The 13,709-nt window shown below is 37.5% G+C and overlaps 1 protein-coding gene across 1 annotated transcript; it reads left to right on the plus strand.

Annotated features, from left to right (window-relative positions):
• Positions 1-2,746: 2,746 nt before the first annotated feature.
• On the plus strand, positions 2,747-9,643 carry LOC139115413 (monocarboxylate transporter 13-like). Its single transcript, XM_070677509.1, has 6 exons — positions 2,747-3,732; positions 5,658-5,848; positions 6,511-6,654; positions 6,775-7,530; positions 7,831-8,643; positions 9,341-9,643. The coding sequence occupies exons 1-5, from the start codon at positions 3,686-3,688 to the stop codon at positions 8,238-8,240; spliced, it is 1,548 nt and encodes a 515-aa protein (XP_070533610.1). The 5' UTR covers positions 2,747-3,685; the 3' UTR covers positions 8,241-8,643; positions 9,341-9,643.
• The last annotated feature ends 4,066 nt before the right edge of the window (positions 9,644-13,709 follow it).

Genomic DNA, 13,709 nt, shown 5'->3' on the forward strand with positions numbered 1-13,709 from the left:
GGACGGTATTTTCTACGGCTTTTTATGGCTCATATGTCAACAGAGTATTATGGTTCATAGCTAAATGTCGTTTAACTGCACATGTGAATAGAATAAGCCCATGAAACAATGGCATAAGTATAGTGCTGTACGTACTTGGAGATGTTTAGAAAAATCCTCAACGGAGAGAAAATACAATGACCTGAACATACCGTTGAGCTTTCAATTCCGACGATGAAAGGTCCGATGTACAGAAAACATTCCTTGAAACGCCAGAGACCGTGAGGTCTCCTAATGAGGAACCAAAAGAACTTTCGGCCATGTCCACTAAAACTTATATAACCCTCACATGAGCATGACAGAATCGGTTTTCGAGTGAATTTTTATGGCTTAGAACCAGTGCAACTATCCTCTCATGGACCACTCTGTACATGATCCTTTATATAAATCTTGTCTTAGATGCACAAATTCTGTGCGACGATCTAACAACGGTTGAATTTTCTTCATTCTTGATGATGATGATGATGATGATGACGATGATGATGATGATGATGATGACGTAAAAGGAATTTTTGATAACAATAGTTATCATGATTATTTCGTGTTATAGTATATTTGATTTTTTTAAATAAATTCTTTGAATATAAATTTTATTTGTTCAAGAGGCCAATGGGCGAAACTCGGCAGTTTTCTGATACTGATAAACTGGAACGCACGCTTTAGTAGAGCGCCATCAACGTTTGAAAGCTAACCTGCGACCAATCGTGACAACAGCGCTTTCACTGGGGCGCTTAGGCTGTCACTCAAGGAACTTAGGCTCCCATCTAGCTGTTATCAATCTGCTATGGTTATTATTGTTTAATTAAACTAACAACAAAATAAAAGACAAAATGTCATTGTCATAGGCAAATACATCGCGTTTGCTGGCGATCAAATTCATGATCCTCATCGTATCAGTTATGCAAATTGCCTGAATCCCGGACCTTGCAAGCGATGCGAAATCGGAGATATTACGCGTTACAATCTGGATATTCAAGTACGCCAGAACATCAGGTCCATTGTGGAGGGTCATCGCCTGATTCAAATTCAAATTCAAATTGGATCAATCAAAAAGTTTGTTGCAAATAACTTGGATGCGCATCGGTCAGTGTACGTTGAGAAACGCTGTTTGATAGGTCCATTTTGAATTGAACAGTTTGCAGACGACCATTGAGATGTTGTTTCTTCTGAATCCAGAACACACAGTGTTGGTTCGGAGATTCATCAATTTCCAAATTTTGTGTTTCCCTTTTGTCTCTTTGACAAGAAAATCTCAACAGACATAAGGGTCTTTATAAGGAAGGTAAAAGCTGATCATCAAATATAATTTTCACGTGATTCCCTCGAGAAACTTACGATCTTTACCAAAAGGTGAAAATATAGATAAAGGTCAAGAGCGAAATAAAGTGACGCTATGTGACAATGCAAACTTCTCTAAGTTGTAAAAATACGTAGTATATCGTGGCTGAAAATTCCTAGATGGAGCCACAGGCGACCCAATAGGTTCTGAGTTTTTCACACTGTTTTCTCTATCATTTTCTCTTCTTTCTTCATGCTCTGAATGATCGGAATAAATAAAATAAATGGTTTATATAACCTAACCTAGCCTCTGTGACTCTTTATTTATTTTAAACTCCATTACAAGGACGTATATCTCTAATACACACATGCTGTAATAAATTAGTCAACACAACTAATTATGTTAATCCGTGGACTTATCAGGGGTTGGTCAACATCGGAAAGATAGTGATGTTAATGAAAAGGGGCGGCTAGGTTAGGCTATATAAACCATTTATTTTATTATTCCGATCATTCAGAGCATGAAGAACAGAAGAAAATGATAGAGAAAACAGTGTGAAAAACTCAGAACCTATTGGGTCGCCTGTGATGGAGCCCACACTGATAATGTACATCCGGGCAATGACACCATTGCTGTGATTACGTTCCCATTCGTCGATGAAGCAGAGGACCCCACGCTTTATTCTCGATGTTGGCAAGGAATGCCAAGATTGCAGATTGTTATGATGAGCACTGAGATAAATTAACTAACCATGACATCGAATTAGAAGTTCCTTTCGGTGCATAACGCCACATAATTTGACAATAAGAAAAATTACATTGCATTGGCATTATCAGTGGAACTGTTTACTGCACCAGCCGAGAGTGATATTTTTAAAAATTCTTCAGCATTCTTCACAAAAACTGATCATTGAACAGAGAGGATATCACAGACTTAGAATTGCTTTTGTGATTTCTGTGGTTTATGAAGTAACTTAAATGGCATTGTAAAGATGGCATACTGGTTCTGTTGACAAATTTACCACTGGTCATTGCGACCTGGTCTTTCAGAAGTAGAAAAAGAAACTGTATAATTTAACGTACAGAACAGTGTTAAAAATATTAAAAGTTACATCTAATGGCCCTTGAGTATGAAATGTTTGTTCTCGTTCCCTGAAACATTTCCTTTGTCAGAGTGCCAACGACAACTCTTGGATTTATGGCACTGCCTCGACCTGCTGACCTGTACGTAAACAATCGGCCATCGTTGCCATGACTCCTCAGTCATTTGACTTCCATCGTTCCGGACGGACAACATGCATGTTTGGGAATTTCCAATGGATAATCTCACTTATTTATAGTCATGGTGTAACGAGAAAGCCCCTCACAGTTGATTTCTTTCACAGATAAGAAGTACGTATAAAAGTATTTCCATAAGTTCCAGGTTCGCTATATCTATGCGTAATGTGATGTGTAGCGGTGGAGCTTGAAAGTATGACGGTTTTATCGTGCTGCTTACAGGGTCAGAGTGTTTTCAATGGGACTGCACACTTATTCCTTAAGAGGCCAATACAAAGGAAAGACGATCGTGGCGCGCCACCATTGAATACATGACCCCTTGTCCGCATTGTAGAACGGGGACTGTGTGGCTGCCGTTCAGACGTCAGCATTCTAATTTGTCCTCAAAATACATACGCTTCACGTTTTCATCCTTGTTGTCTCGTTTAGTATATTTTAAGACAAATCATTAATTTAAAATTATATGTTTTCGAAATTACATGCAATTGCGCAAGAGGACAAACCGAACACATGCCAAAGCTTGTTCTCACTTAGTCACGTGACCGTTCTTTCTTACTCGTTTGGTGATGACCTCACTTTATTGTAATATAATGTATTGTCGCCATTATCCAACGGATCCCATTTCTGTTTTGGGGGAATGATTTGAAAGTTATTAGCTGACGTATCAGGCCAGATGTATCAGCTCTCACTGTATCCCTTCAGGATCGGCAATTATTCCAGTTTTCCGAACCGACTCAGAATAACAAACGCTAGTAAAACGTTACAGTCAACTGCACTCACGGCACTCATACACGTATGCCTACAAGCCTGCAGTAAAATAGTATCAACCGAAAACACAATACCTGTATTGAGCATATGTTGTTTTGTTGTTTGCTCGATGACCTTCCACACAAGAATCGGCGAACTTTAACCTTATTCTGGCGAAAGTGTCGTAATCAGCAAAATTGTCAACAGTGCGTGAGAGGGGTTTACCGAATGGAAGTGACGATGTCGAAATGGGTTCGTTACCAGTAAAAGTCGAACATGTTTTGTCGTGAAGCTCGTTTTAATTTTAGTGGAGATTATTCAGTCTAGTGTTCACTACGGTGGTATGTCAACAAACTCTGATCAACGAGGGAACGAGGGAGAATCTGTAAGGTATGTTTATCAGAAACGTTCAGTCCGAGACAGGCGGGTTTTCGACGCAAATTCAAAAAGAAAGCGAGGCTGCACTGCACTGTGCTGCATGCCAGCTACATACTGTAAGCGATTTGGTTTCAATACTAGGTAACTGCACGTCTGTGTCAACGTATATTGCAACGTTTGGATAGTAATACCACACGCCGCTCTGATTTCACTCACGAATTCAATCAAGTATTACAGCAGTTAATTTATGCACTTGTTGATATTACCTTATTAGCTTAGGTGTCTCTCAAACGGGTCAGCTGTGACCAAATACATACTTGTATGAATAATGTGAGTGGCACGCGTCAGCTTATGCCTTCAAGAAAACAGTCGATAGGTGCGCGGCGCGGCGTGCCATGCTCCCTTTAAAGAAGACCTGAGAAGAGACTGCATGTTGTGTTAAATAGCATTGCTTTCTGTAGTTTTACTAGTATACCATTCTATAGGTAACGAGTGACAAGAGAACGCGAGAAATTTCACAAGGTGCTATACGTTGTGTTGTCGACTTTTGCTTGTGTTGTCCTCGGCACCATTTCTAAGATGCAAAACATTCTGCGCTGGGGTTCCCCTCAAACGGTGAACTTGCCTCGTGTGGCATGTCCCGATTAAAGTGTGATTAACTCTGATGGGTTTCGACAAGGGGGTTTTCCCCATACACATTAGTGTGGCAATTCTTCATGTCTATCAACGGCGCTATCGTAGAGGGCGCAGTTAAACAATGTCCATAGGTTCGAGCAGCCGAAGGCTAGAGAGAATTCCATATTTTCTGGAAAGCCTGTGAAAGATACTACACCGATATTTCAAGTTTTTTTAAAAGCTTTTATATCTTATACTGGCCGCAAGAGTTTGACCTTATCCTTTGCAGACGTTTAGAAATCAGCGCACAAAGAAGGACACAGGTTGACGGACACAGAATAAAGAGAGAACAGTGTTTATTGCGCATGGCTTAATGTGGTGACAGTGTAAATATTGTTTATTGTACAGTTACAATGCAGCGTTTTGTGCTCATGAAAGAGTACACATCATTGTACGCAAATTTCAATCGAATCAGACCGATTGTCAACATGACCTCCTTTTGACGGGTCAAGTCCCAAGGTCTTTTACAGCAAACATGTTACACGAAACCCTTTACATATAAATTAAAGTCTTTCGAATACGGAAGAATTACAGACGATTTCCCATCATTTCGAGAAGCTTGTACTTTCAACGATCAAATAAATTCCAAATCAAGAAAGACTCACCTCAGTTTCAATCCAGATTCAATACAGAACCTGATTAAATGATTTCTACATCTGCTTGTGTTACACTACGGATTTATATCATTGTGTCAAATATCGAAACTTTACACCGAAGTGTCTAAGAAGAGCGTGAAAGAGAAGACGGCCTGCTGAAAGCGTTCTTATTTATACCATATCAAAGGTTCTCAAGATTTTAGGTCATCTTACTACAAAGTCATTTGTTTGAAAATGTTACAGGAAAATGCGAATGTCTCGAAAGAATTTGTTTATGTCGAACCTCTATGCCGGAATTTATCTTACAGATGCAATTTGTGTTATGGCATATTTTGTGTGTGTGTTTATGCAACGTATTAATTGAAACGTAAAGCTATTGTATTTATGCACGCAGTCTTGCTCGCTCCGTCCTTGTGTCTGTATGCATGCAATCACGTATTCCAAACTATATATAGTCTATGCATAGTATAGCTTATGAAGCCACTATCTGAACCGTCATGTTGGTTTCATTAATAAACGTTTATGGAAATGCAAATAGTGAATTGTTTGAATCCCATAAAGCTTGCTAAAGACTGCTACATTTTAGAATATCCGGACACAGAAACAAATCATATAGTGTTTAGAGCAAACCCTATTAATTACACTTATCATTCCTTTTGCTTTCAGACAATGTCGAAATGAAGAACAACTGTGGCGAAAATGTATCATAGTGTCCGGTAATGTCCTCGCTCTCGCCTGTGTGGGTTTTAATTATGGACTCTGGCCACTCATTGCGGATTTACGGACATTTAATGAAGGGACAGAGCTCGACCCAAAATGGATTGTCTACACAAACATCGCAGTGACTGGCTTGTCGGGTAATATATCACATTTTCTATTGAAGCTTTGAACAATGTAGAACTGAATGACTAAAATTTGGCCACTCTACTGTTATGTGACCTTTAGCTATTTATCTGCTTACATTAAGGAAAACAGTAGCTGAATAGCCATCAACACAATCGACTTTGATATCCCATGTCCCAAGAGGAGGATAAATTTTCAGAAAATAAATCACTATGTGTGTTTGTATCGTTCAAAGCAGTTTAATGTGATTTAACTGTTGAAAATGTAGAGCTCAACTAGACTGTAAAATAGTGGACCCTTCCTACGCTACAGTATAATTCAAAATTGTCGTAGTAGTATATTTTTGTGTTTATTCGCCATTAAAAGCGCCCTCAGACAATTACTGATTACTGTGATGAGGAGCATGTGGCACATGGTAGAAGGCGTGTCCTTTACACCCAATGCGATTAATGAATAATGCAAATTTGAACAATCACAAGAAATTAGTTAATGAATACTCAAAGTTGTTTGCGGCTAAAGGACTGTCGATTTTGAACATCGAGTAAACAAAGGTTAGTCGGTCATAATTTTTAACAGACTAAATCATTATATACCTTTTCTCACTTGTAGTCACTCTGAAAATCAAACAAGATGATACGATTCATCAGACTGTCTTATTTTTCTGTGATTTCTACAGCACTGATCGCGTGTTTGTTGACACTTAGACTTGGTACGCGCAAGGTTGTATTCACCGGAGCCGTACTTTCAACAACAGGTTTATTCGTATCAGCTCTATCAAAAAGTGTACGATTCTCCTGTTTTACATATGGCGGCATCACAGGTAAGCCCACGTTTAATATTTCAATATCATGATCACTCGCTTAATTAATATTTTATCATATTCACCATTTCAATATACGCATTTTATTGGCAGTATCTCTTTTTCTATGCTCTCTTGCAGGTGTCGGCTATGGGTTTACACTTTCTCCAAGCCTGGCTTTACTATTTGCCTGCTTCAACAATCGACGCGGTCTCCTGTACTCCGTGCCCTTTCTAGGCACAGCGGCATCGCTGTCTGCACTTCCGTTGCTAATATGTCATGTGACGGAAGCTTACAGCCGGTCCAGTGTGTTTTTGATTCTGGCCGCAACGAATGCACACCTGGCCGTCTTTGCAACACTTTTTAAGTCGCCAAGACACAGGACTGGTAACACAGGACCCAGATCATTATCCAGTAAGTCCATCAAAGATCTTGTTTCTAGTAGCAAGCGGCAGGTTTTCTTGGCGTCGATGTTCTTCGTTGGTGCTGCCTTCAACACCTTTGTTCTACATTTACCCGAGATTTTCAAGGACAACGGAGTTGAAGAAGGGGATCTAACGTGGCTGATGATGGCGTGTGGTGTATCTGTCGCAGTTGGCTTGACGTTCACAGGGTTAACAGGACTGTGCAAGAAAAATGAAGGACACTACGCCTCCTCTCTCCTGATGATCTCTACCTTGTTGGCAGCCATCGCAGGATTCATAAGTATGTTACCAAAGTCTTTGACGGCTCTCTACATTTTGTCTGCTGGAATAGGTTTATCGTCAGGAGTGTACCTGCCTTCTCTGTTCATTCTGATGGAGTGCAATCGTTCCCTGAACACTCCCATTCCCGCATCTCTCGGCGTTGGGCTTCTACTATTCGCTGTTGGCGCCCTCATCGGAATGTATTTAGGAGGTGAGTGTACATATCATGGTTGACACAGTTTAAAGTGTAATATCGTTGACGTGGGTTGAATAGAAAGACAGCTTGTCGTGAGGTTTTAGAGTCTCATGTATAGACAAAGATGAACACGTTTTAACTGCATAAAAAGTTGTACTGAAATAGCCGCAGTATTTGATATAGTCGAACATAAAAATGTTATTTCTGACGTGAAATAGCAAAGTTATGTTCCAGCGTTGAATGAGATTATATTTTCTACGGAACAAATGAAACATAACAATCTAAGTGTTGGTTCGTGTGTTTCATTAATTTCAGATTTCCTTATCGACGCGACTGACTACCTTTACAGTTCGTACATTCTCAGTGCAGTGATGATGGTCATCGTGTTCGCGCTGCTGTTTCTCACAAGACGTTCAAAAGCAGATGATGGACCACAGAAAGAAGGGGAGTCACGTGATTCGGACGAAGACAGGGGAAGGGTGGAAGCTAACTTAGCATTGGCAAACCGTCCTGCAGCTGCTAGCGTGGACACAGTGACCAGACCTTCGGCCAACTTTTCTGACTTTGCATCGATCCTTGGAAAGCAAAACACTTTTCATATCAATGAATTTCACGTGCATTTACACGGACCATCCGGGGATCAGAGTCAAGCCACTCCGGTCAGAGCAGTCTCGGACGTCAAATTTAAACGATTTTTATCTCTTCCCAAAGAAATTGAATTTTGAATCAATATTCATAAATGTCAAGAACTTATCTTTGGCTCCCATGAATGATTAAAGGAACGAACGAACGATTGAGCAAATCAATGTAAATATTTTAACGATATGTGTCAGTGCCCTCCATATAGTGGTGTATACCATCTGTGTAAAACTAATTTTTATATGAAAATGAGTGTCATATATATCACCAAATGCATACAAATATTTATAAGGAATCTCAAGTTGATACATCAATAGAACTATGGCGACACTAAATTTTGCCAATTTCTTTACGACTTAAAGTAATAATATGTTTTATTCTATGTCACAAAGAGTAGATGTCAAATTTATTTCCCAAATGACGGGTTGAAAGTCGACTTATTACTGAAGGCTGGACCTTTCTTATCTCAGTCACTGAGAAGCAATTAAGGTGGCTGGAAAGGCTATTTTTGCACCAATTCTTTCTCAGAGTTCATGTCAAGTTTCAAGTGTTAGAATCAAGATATTTAGTTCAAAATTTCAGGATAACTCCCTTACTTAATACTTTCTCCAAAGAATATAAAAATTGTATATTTGCAGCCACGATTTTGAAATATGACACCAGTAAATATTAAAATTTAATTTTTCATATTTTTTTACATATTTGATTTAATAATATTGGATAGTATTAATATTACCAAATTAGTTATAAATATGTTGACACTATTAATTGTAAGATTTGTATGGCAGGATTTGTAAATAAAATGTCGTTTTATGATTTTACATGGGTTTACATATCAAAAAATTGTTAAAAATTCTTTCAAATTTCAAAATGTGATTTTTCAAAAAGTACTTCAAATACAAAAAAAATGTGCCATACATATCTTATCTGTAACCTTGTTAATAGGCTGTAAAAATTCCATGTCCAAATCTCATTCAATGGTTGGATTAAATTGGTATATAATTATGTGAGGAAAACTGTTATTCTGTCAAAAAATGTTGAAAAAAGCCATATTTGCACCCTCTTTTTGAAGTCACATCTCACTTTTGACACCTCTTTGACACTCAAAGAATCTAAAATGCATTTACAATAGCAGTCACTCACTCTGAATGCAAGCTACGCCTTGTCAAACTTTCCTGAAAAACAGCAAATTATGACTTTCCTTTTTAACGAATTCCTCCGATTTACAGCAACCTGTATACGGTGAGTTTTTATAACCACCGCCGAGTACGCTACACAATGCATTATATTATTCATATTAATATTGATATTTATGTTATTAAATTATTGTTTTATTTTAGGAAATATTTAAAAACATTAGTAACAGGCCAGTATTTTATGATATGTAAATGTAATGGATTTACATGTAACTGTTGTTGAATGTTTTCAAACGTGTTCTGTGTTCGACATGGCATTGCTGTACCGTAATAAACAATCAGCTTGAAATCGCCGTCCACGACGGGTTCTGCTTGTCTGAGAGAGAGAGAGAGAGAGAGAGAGAGAAGAGAGAGAGAGAGAGGAGAGAGAGAGAGAGAGAGCGCAATACTGGCATGACTGGCAAAATCTCTATACGGAACCATTCTCGTCTGGCAATGTAACTGTAAGCTGGTTGGATGAAAATGATTTCAAACTATTGTAAGTATCCGTTTTAGCCCTTACACAAACGAGTTATATAATTTGTAAGTGATTTTAATAACTCACAGGTAATTAAATGCCAAAATTTAGACTTTGACACGTAGGTGGACGTCATCCACTATCATGAACTAGTGGACAATACATTCCTTTCTTGAACTGTTGCAGTCATAGACTGTCGGACCTATTCTGTATCGCCGTCGTTTGCTTTTATTCTATGCGAATGTCGACGGCTGGAATCCCAGTGAATCGGTTCTAGTCGTTCCTATTTGTTAATTTTATATGCTTTTGTTTCAACTGATTATTCATTTTTAGTGATTCATGTTTTCTCTTGATAAATTGAAAGACTTAAATGTTTGCCCAAACTTTCCCCAAGGAATCTCTAAAACATTATCTTTCAAAATCAAGCCTTTGATAAAAAAACCAGGGACATCGTGCAAATTTTGGTAATAGAATCACAAATTACCATAACTTTACCGACATTTAAAATTCATAATGACAGCTATATGCACGATGTATTAACTGTATGGGGAAAATCTAGAGTTCGATTTCCACACATACGTAGCAATATTGCTAAATTGATGAAGGTGTATGATGTAAGCTCAGGAAGAATAATGAAATTATTCATCAGTATCACCTCTTCTACTCTAGCCAACTTGATTTTACGCTCCCATATATGCATATGTATATATGCAAATGGGAGGTATTCGTATAAGGTGGAAAAATGGCGTCTGTGTGTATGTATGTAAGTATGTATGTATGTCTGTTAGTCCGTCCGGATCAAAAACTCCTAAACCGTAGCACCTACTGTCCTAGTATTTGGTGTACAGGTGCACCTAGGGATGGAGATGTGAATTTGTTCAAATGAACTTGTCAGTGCCAAAAATATGCAAATGAGGGGAAAAAAGGAAAAATCCTGCAAATGGCTAATACTCAGTAAGCATTGGTCAGATTTGGTTGAAACTTGGTATGCAGATTTCTTTAGGTATTCTAAATTATGTGTGCACAAATTGGGATGAAATTTGCATGTTTGTATTTTTAGGGTATTTTTTCCGTTTTTAGTCAAAAATCTTGTTCTCTGAAATCCCTCGTCTGATTGCTATGAAACTTAATATTCATGTTCCTCAGAATGACCTCAGTCATGCTTGTACAAATTGTATTGATATTGTCATATTTGTAATTGGGGGCAATTTTCCAAATTTTTGATAAAATTTTTTTAATCCAAAAACTGCTGATTTGATAGCTTTGATACATGTATTTTGTATACAGGTATCTAAGATTAATCTCAATATAATGTATTGAAGGTATGTTGAAACTGGCAATTTTTTTATTTTTGGGGGCAATTTTTGCCTTTTTTGGTCAAAAAATTTTTCTCCTAAAACTTCTGATCTGGTAGCTTTGATATCTAGTGTACAGGTTCCTAGGGTTTATGTTAATTAGATATATTTAAAATTAGGATGAAATCTGCAATTTTGTATTTTGGGGGGCAATTTTTCTCATTTTTGGTCAAAAATTTGTTTCTCAAAATTTACCAGTCTGATTGCTTTGATATTTAGTAAACCGGTCCTTAGGGTTTTTTTTAATAAGATATATTGAAATTAAGTTGAAATCCGGAATTTTGAATTTTTGGGACAACTTTGCGAAACTTTCAGTTTTACTGGGATATCTTTCATTTTGTATTTTAAGATTTTTTTGGTAATTTATACCTACTGGAACTAAGAGTATATAATGTGGTGATTTAGTAAGCATTTGATATGGTAAACTGTATTTGGTGTTGAAATGCGGAAAAAAATTCTGGCAGATTTTGAAAAAATTCCAAACAAATGCCAATAAAAAAATTCAGCCAGAGAAGGTTTGACAAAAAAAAAGGTGAGAGAGTGGAGAAAAAAGAATGTACAATGGATCGGATAAAAAAGATAATGTACCTCATCGATCTTCCAGACACCATCCCTTATCAAATGGTCCACCCCGATGTATTTTTGTGCACAATTAACCATGCAGTGTATTTTAGTTATTAAGATGTCAAGTTAGGTAAGGATTTGAAAGGAATAGTCAAGTTCACCACAGTTTAACTTTATCTCTTGTGTCATCATCCTTGTGTATTGGTTTGTAAGTTGTTCCAGATGTGGATGTACCAGCTGTTCTGGAAGAAAACAATGTTTATTTTTTCCTGTAGGTTTCTGAGTTGATGATTGTATGTTGAAATTTCTCCATGTATCTGGTGTATGGGCAAAGTGTAAACATTGGTTGCATGTCATGTATTTCAGTCTATGTCAAATATTGTAAATGAAAAATAAGAACAGTTTACTGTGTGCTTGTAAAAGATAACATATTTGTCAATACATAAACTGCCTTGCAGATTGATTGTCTTAAAGATTATCACAGAAGTAGAAAAGGAAAAGAAACTAATCAAATTGCTGTAACATATTCACTCTCAGTGCCTGTATAGGCCTATACTTAACTATTTTATCATTACATTCAGCTGTTTGTTATATCTGTATCACTCTCCATGGGCCAAGGCACACTTGGGGTCATGTCATCACTCTGTGCCAGTCTGTGTATGTCAGTCTGTCTGTATATGTATGTCCATGTTTCATACAATTGTTGACTTGTTTTGATAACTGTATGGGAGCAAACAGTGATGTTGTCACTATTTTGTTTTGGAAATACTTCCCTATCGTAAATGCCCGGACAGTGGTGAAGAGGCTAAGACATAGGGTGAAAGGAAAATGAAAAAGCCAAAATGTTAGCCCTACTGTGAGGACGTTAAAAGGACAATACTGCTATTTTTTTCCTTATGGGGGCATTTTGTTGTGCATATTTTCGCAGGTTGTTTGTTTGCTTCTTTGAGCATTGCTCAGAAATTCTTCTGTCAATACTGCTTCAAGTTGTATCTGTAATTTCTCTATTATTGTAGACAGTTTGTAAAATCTAGACTTATCAGTAACAATCATTATGCAACTAGTGGGAGATTTTGCTAAAACAAAATCGCTCGTCGCCAACGTAGCTTCGTCAAAATAATCGAAGGAACAATATTTTTTCTCTGATCTGATTGCTGTCTTACATGAACCACTTATTTACGATACCTTGCAAAGCAGAGCCTGACACTGGGCAAAGGTCATAGCATTTTCATAGACAACTTTTAGAACAGTAATTTATTTTGGTATTTTGTTTTCGACAATTTTGTTCGCAAGTCGATGATAATGTGTGACTACTGACAGACGCTGTGGTAAATTTAATGATAATATTGGAAGTTAATTCATGTATGCCGGCATTGGTATGTAGCAGCTAGGAGCAGCTTAGTCGGGATACTACGGTCATGTTTTAAGAGACAGGTAAGGTTACGTATTGTATGTAATGGGTCTCTTTTGGACTGAACTACTTTGTGGTATTTTATGAAACAATATGATTCAGTGGATTGTTTCCGCTTACAAATCAGTGGTACATTAGGATTACCGAGCTTTCATAAATACAAATGTAAGAGGCGTTTACAATCCATTGGTTTTACTGTATCAAATATATGATTTATAAGGTTAATACCTGCTACCCACGTTTTTGTACAGGCCAATAGGGCGTGTTATGTCGACGGAACACTTCCATTGGGTACAATCTGACTGCAATTTTAACAGCTATGCTGCTAACACATACAAACTCCTATGTTTTTGCAAGCTACCTGTTCATTTTTGCCGTACACCATAAAACATGGAATGAGCCTGAACAACTGGCTGGTACTTTTAACAACTTATATGATTGATCAATCAACATGGTTTAGAGCTGAGTGGATGCCCGACTTAGAGAGTGAAAAATGTAATAATTTTAAGAATGAGAGACTACATCCATACAACCCCCCACGAAAATATGTAATGTCAATGAAAAGTAAGCGG

This window comes from Ptychodera flava, chromosome 17, assembly GCF_041260155.1.
Source record: "Ptychodera flava strain L36383 chromosome 17, AS_Pfla_20210202, whole genome shotgun sequence".
NCBI lineage: Eukaryota > Metazoa > Hemichordata > Enteropneusta > Ptychoderidae > Ptychodera > Ptychodera flava.

What these genes read in the sequence shown, in the direction of transcription:
- LOC139115413 (XM_070677509.1), top strand. Translation starts at nt 3,686, where the DNA reads ATGTCAACAAACTCTGATCAACGAGGGAACGAGGGAGAATCTGTAAG. An exon ending in CGCAGTGACTGGCTTGTCGG is followed by an intron (nt 5,849 to 6,510) that starts GTAATATATCAC and finishes TGATTTCTACAG; the next exon opens with CACTGATCGCGTGTTTGTTG. An exon ending in TACATATGGCGGCATCACAG is followed by an intron (nt 6,655 to 6,774) that starts GTAAGCCCACGT and finishes GCTCTCTTGCAG; the next exon opens with GTGTCGGCTATGGGTTTACA.